Below are 6176 nucleotides of genomic sequence, written 5' to 3'. Positions count from 1 at the left end.
CGGGTAGAGCACGAAGGGCGCGTTGTCGTTGGCGTCCGCCACGAGCACGCGCACCAGCGCCTGGCTGCTGAGCGCGGGCGAGCCGCGGTCGGTGGCGCCCACGCGGAACTCGAAGGCTCTTAGGGCCTCGTAGTCCAGGGACGTGAGGGCGAAGAGGTGGCCGTTGTCGGGGTTGATGGACACGAGGGAGGCGAGGGGCACGAGCGGGTCGGGCGGCGGCAGCAGCGAGTAGGTGACCTGGGCGTTGGCGCCCGCGTCTGTGTCTGTGGCGCTGACGCTGCCGATGTGCAGGGCGGGGCTGTTGTTCTCGCGGACCCACAGGGTGTAGGAGGTCTGGGTGAAGGTGGGGGCGTTGTCGTTGACGTCGGACACCAGCACTGTTATGTTGTGCTCGGTTTTCAGTCTTGGGGTTCCCATGTCAGTGACCGTGATGGTGATGTTGTACTCTGCTCTTTCCTCTCTGTCCAGTGTTCTCTCCGTTACTAAGGTGTAGAAGTTCTTGACTGAGGGTTTTAGAAGAAAAGGAAGGTCATCTTGGATGGAGCAAGTTGTTTTCCCATTGTCCCCAGAGTCAGGATCTGAAACACTGAAAACAGCAACTACAGTTTCAGGGGAGTTCTCTGGGATGGGGCTGGTAAGTGCAGATACTGTCACTTCCGGAGGATTGTCATTCACATCCACTACCTGCAGGAGGAGAGTGCATTTTCCTGAGAGGCCGCCCCCATCAGTGGCCTTGACGTCCACTTCATAAGAGAGAACTGTTTCAAAATCTACTTGTTTTCTCAGTCGAATTTCTCCTGTTTCTGGATTTACCTCCAAAGTTTTACTGATATCTTCAGAAGGCTGAAAGAATGTGTATGATATTTTCCCATAGAGTCCACTGTCTACATCGCTGGCAGAAACAGTGACAACCAGGGAGCCTACGGGGCTGTTTTCAGGAATATGCACCTTGTAGAGCAACTGCTGAAACTGAGGGGCGTTATCGTTGATGTCCACCACTTCAATGCGAACCTGGGCTGTCCCATACCTTGGTGGAGAGCCGCCATCCAGCGCTGTCAGCGTTAATGAGATTTCGGGCTCCTCCTCCCGATCCAGCTCTTTGTCCAACACCAGCTCAGGGTATTTTCTGCCATCACTGCGCTTGTGGGTTATAACCCGGAAATGGAAGTTGGGGCTAATTGTATAGTTCTGAATATTGTTGCTGCCTACATCCAAGTCCAGAGCATTACTCAGAGGGAATGCAGTTCCTGTAGGACTGTTTTCCGGTATTTTTAGAATAATTTCTCTTTCATTGAACACGGGGGAATGGTCATTGATGTCCTTCACCCTCAGTTCTGCCTGGAATATCTCTAAAGGTTTTTCCATTAATACTTGGAAATGTAGTATGCAAGGCTCAGTTGGACCGCATAGCTCCTCTCGATCTAGCTTCTCATTTAGGAGCAAATCCCCCGTCTGAACCTTGAGCTGCAAATGCTCTTTGTTCCCCTGGGAAATGATCCGGACCGCTCGAGTAGCCATCTCTGCCAACCCCAACTCCAGATCTTTTGCTAAATTTGCCACAAAGGAGCCTCTCTCTGTTTCTTCTACTACTGAATAGGGCCCCAAATCAGCGCTCCCCCAAGACATGCTCAGGCAAACAAAGAAAACTAGGACTTGCCTTTGTCTGTGATTGTGCATCCGTCCAGTCTCCATTGCTGTTTCCTGACAACTAGGTTCACAGGAGCTTCATAAATGCCCAAGATCCTGGTAGCCCTAGCAGGTCAAAGCTTTGTCACTAAATAAAGTTTTAGAGAGGTTTCACACTCACTTTCGCTGTGGCTGAGAAAGCTATTCTTCAGGCAGTTTCCAGGCAGTGTGAAACTATCCAGTGAAAACTGGATACTGGAGCTACTGTTTTTAAGGCAAGTCTCTTTTTTTATCACCTTAACCTGCAGCGCCACCATGCGTTCTGTCTCATCTTTACTGGTTTCACTGAATGCAAAACTGAATGCAGTTATCCTAAATGTACCAGATAGGTTGTCAACTGTGTTCATTAATTTAAAACACTAAGTTCTATTTCCATATGGCTTTTATGAGTTCAGGAAGAGCTGTGTTGTTGCACAGAAGTACAAAGAGCAAAATTTCATTTATGTTAATGTTCAGAGTTAATGATTAAAATAATTTAATTATCATTTAAGCTAAAAAGAATATACACTTTAGTATATCATTTTCATGGTAAATATTATAGAATTATAAATGAGTAGACACTGCAAAATTGCAATCAATTATGTTTCTAAAGAGTATTTTACCAATGCCTTATTAAAGAATATTACTTCTTCATTCCAACACCTAAGTCTGAGGACAGTGAGTTTCCAAAACTTTCATGTTTCATGGCTTTCCAAAAGTTTCATGTTCCAAAACTTCCCCAAACGGGAGTCTAATAGTTATTAGGCCTGCCATGTTTTTGGATTTAAAAAAAAAATCATGAGAATGATTTGTTTTATTCCCTTTTTTAAAAAACAGCTTTAATGAGATGTAATTCACATACCATAAAATTATACATTCAAAATGTATAATTCAATGGCTTTTAGTATATTCACATCCACAACCACAGTCAATTTTAGAACATCTTCTACCTCAAACCCATACCCTTTAGTTCAGATTTTCCAGTTTTATAATTAAAATTGAATTTTGGTAAAGATTCGTAATATATTTATAAACTCAGTGTTTTTGTTTAACTATATTTAGAAGTTTGTCTAATACTTTGTCTAGGGTTAAAGCATCTAATCAATAAGGTCTAAACTCCTGTCACAAAGGTCTTTGTATGCCTTTCTTTGGCCATAGGTGGTACTGCCAGACTGGATAATTTTCTTTCAAGCAGCCAACAGTAAGCAGAATAATGGCCACCTACCCAAAGATACTCATGCCCTAATTCCCAAAGTCTGTAATAATGTTCTTACGTGTCAAAAGAGAATTCATAAATGTAATTAAATTGAGGACCCTGTGAAGGAGAGGTTATCTTGGATTATCTGGGAGGGACAGAACCTTTCCTGGCTATGATCAAGGGAGATATGATTACAGAAGAACTGGAGTAAGGGACAGAGTGTTGCTGGCTTTGAATGTAGATTAAAGAGACCATGAGTCAAGTAATATAGGCAGCATCTAAAAGCTGGAAAAGACCAAGAAATTAATTCTCCTCTAGAGCCACCAGAAAGAAATGCATCCCTGCTAACATCCTGAATTTAGCCCAGACTCATGTCAGACATCACACCTACAGAACTATATAGTAGCACATTTTTATTGTTTTGAGAAACTATGTTTGTGGTAATTTTTAATAGCAGCAATACAAAACTAATACACATAAACATGAATTTTCATGCACCCAGCATCCAAGTAAGCAAAAATTCATCACTACAAGGACAGCATTATCAGAGCAAATGCTTAAGAATGTCTGATTCAGCTCTTGTGATCCATTTTTTCAAAATAGTCATTTATGACTCTCTAAATCTTTTTTCAGTATAATTTTTTAAAGAGATGTTGTCAAAGCCATATGGTTAATTTTAACAGAAAATTACTAGAGCCTATTGGCTCTATTAACATTCCAGAATCTCTAAATTGTTTAGTGATAAAAATTCTGCCACATAATTGCTCATACTTTTCTGAAATTAGTTATTTCATTCAGAATACTAGAATAGCTACTGCTTCGAAACAAATAGTGGGCTAATGTGAATATAGTATTTTAATCTGAGTAAGGAACTTACAAATTGTGTATAATAAACTTTCAAAAAAAAGAATATGTATATTAGGATTGACAGAAAAAGACTGAAGAAATAGTACAAAAATACAACCATAGGGTTAATTCTACTCTCTATTCAGAGCATTCATTTCTTCAGTAATGAATGTGATATGTTGAGAAGGTACAGGAATATAATCAGACTGATTGGATCATGATGAAGATCAACTGTGGTATCTGACCCAGCTTACTTAGGTCAATGCTGCTATAAGAACTTTGGGTTCATTGGTTCAGAGCAGTGTGATCTTTGGTACAGAACCAAAATCAAGGAATAGACTAAAAGTTACATTTCTACATGTGAGTTCAGTTTATGAAAAAGAATTTCACTTTCTCAGTTTTGAAGACAGTGCTACCAGTTAGTGCTTGCTGGCATAGCATCTGGGTTAAGAACTGGGGTACTCAATTCAAATAGACTTAGAATATATTTCACATTTTTTTCCATTTATTACTTCCAAATTGTGTGCAAGTAAAAGAGGAGATAATATGTCAACTTCCTTAGGGTTTGGCAGAAGATTATAAAAATAATGAACGTAAAGCACTCCTCACTCTAAATTAGTGATCAAGAAAAAATGACAAAGATCAGTTACATCGAATTCTCTTACACTTAAGAGTTGTGCATTCTACTGTATTATATAATATTTTAACACACTATCTTACTGTGAGAGCATTAGGATTGGATTCTGCTGGAGGTAGCACAAAACTAAAACAATAGAGGCTTAAATGAGATAGAAATCCCTTTATTTCCCAAGTAAAAAAAGTTCAGAAGTAGGCAATTCAGGGATGACATGATGACTCCGATTATCAGGGATCCTCATATCCCTGTAGTTTATGCTACACTGACTGTCTTGAACCATTATTTCCATCTTTAGTTTTGCTTTATGGCTCAATATGACATTATATTCCAAAGGTTACTCACACATTCCAAGCAGCAAAGGCAGTTAGAGAAAGACAAAAGGGACCCCCCCCCAGCCACTTCCTAGATGAATCACCTTGCTTTTAAAGGCCTTTCTGAAACTCTCTTAGAACATTCTCATATACATTTCTTTGACAGTAACCTAGTCAAATGTTTTATTATAGCTGCCAAGAAGGTTGGGAAAATGTTTTCTTTTAACTAAGTACACTAATGTTCTAAATGAAATTTGGGGATCTGTTACTAAAGAAGAAAAGATGAATGGAATTTAAGTGGCTACTGCATACTCTGTCATAGATGATCAGTGTTTCTCAAGTAGGAAAAGCCAGTTTCCTACTATGCCCTTTCATCTCACTAAATAAACAGTGTAGCTTTTTCTCCCTTTTTAACACCAATGAAACTAAATGAAAAGCAATTAAAACAATTATATTAAAACTAACATTGGTATATTAATGAAACACAATTAGTATAACATTTTAAGAGAAAATATGATCAAAGTGCTATGACAGCAGAATAAAGCAAGAACCAGATTCTCACTGTATCAGTTCTCTCTCCTTTCATATTAGTCATGGCTCAGTGTGTTAGTACGGTAGTGCTCTTACATATTTACTTGTTAAACTATGCAGAAAAAGTTAAGCGAATACAACTGATAATAATTTCCCATTGTTTTTTCCTCATATAGATCTAAGCTATGCCAGAACAAGGGTTTGTACAGCTATTGACTTCATCATTGTTTTCAGGCAACATTTAGGACCATTAATCTTGTTATAGTAATGAGAAAAAGATACCATTTTTAAAAACAAATTTTGCAAGTAAGTTTAGTGTTTTAAAGGTTCATGGTAAGTTGCCAGAAAAACCTTTAACCGTCATCAATTTAAAATATTTGTTATATTAAAAACAACTATTGTCACTGAATACTGAAACTAAAGTCTTCCCTAAAATTGGGGATTTATTTCTGGCCCCGGGAAATGGCTCTGAAACTTGGGTACAACTGGCTTTAGGAATTTGAACTCGCCGGTCCCGGTACCTCCCATCAGGCACACCTCGTACTGGTAGCTCTGCGACAGGGTCCCCGTGCCGCTGACGTCCACCAGGTGGCCCGGGAAGTGGCCCTCGGCCACCGGGCAGCGACCCGCCGAGGCCGCCCCGCCCCTCCTGCACAGCCGCACCGCCACGAACACCAGCACCGAGAAGAGGAAGAGCGACGACACCGACGCCAAGGCCACCACCAGGTAGACGGTGAGCGGGTCGGCCGGCGCCGCGGCCGCCGCTTCCGCTTCCGGGGCCGGCAGGTAGGGCTGCGAGAAGCCGTCCACCAGCAGCACGTGCAGCGTGACGCTGGCCGACAGCGGCGGCTCGCCGTTGTCCTTGACCAGCACCACCAGCCGCTGCTTGGGCGCGTCGCGCTCGCTCAGCAGCCGCGCCGTGCGCACCTCGCCGTTGTGCGCCCACACGCCGAACAGCCCGGGCTCCGTGGCCTTGAGCAGCTGGTAC

General features: G+C 41.8%; 1 protein-coding gene across 1 annotated transcript in view; it reads right to left on the bottom strand.

Annotated features, from left to right (window-relative positions):
• Positions 1-6176, bottom strand: part of LOC104996369 (protocadherin beta-8-like) — a 9652-nt gene that overhangs the window by 660 nt on the left and 2816 nt on the right. Inside the window, exons 2-3 of the mRNA XM_010850628.1 lie at positions 5664-6169; positions 13-1723 (exon numbers count right to left, since the gene is read on the bottom strand). Coding sequence (XP_010848930.1) covers positions 13-1723; positions 5664-6169 — 2217 coding nt within the window. The remainder of the gene's footprint in view (positions 1-12; positions 1724-5663; positions 6170-6176) is intronic.

Source organism: Bison bison, unplaced genomic scaffold (genome assembly GCF_000754665.1).
Source record: "Bison bison bison isolate TAMUID 2011002044 unplaced genomic scaffold, Bison_UMD1.0 scf7180017864291, whole genome shotgun sequence".
Classification (NCBI taxonomy): domain Eukaryota; kingdom Metazoa; phylum Chordata; class Mammalia; order Artiodactyla; family Bovidae; genus Bison; species Bison bison.
This window is presented reverse-complemented; position numbering and strand designations above follow the sequence as displayed.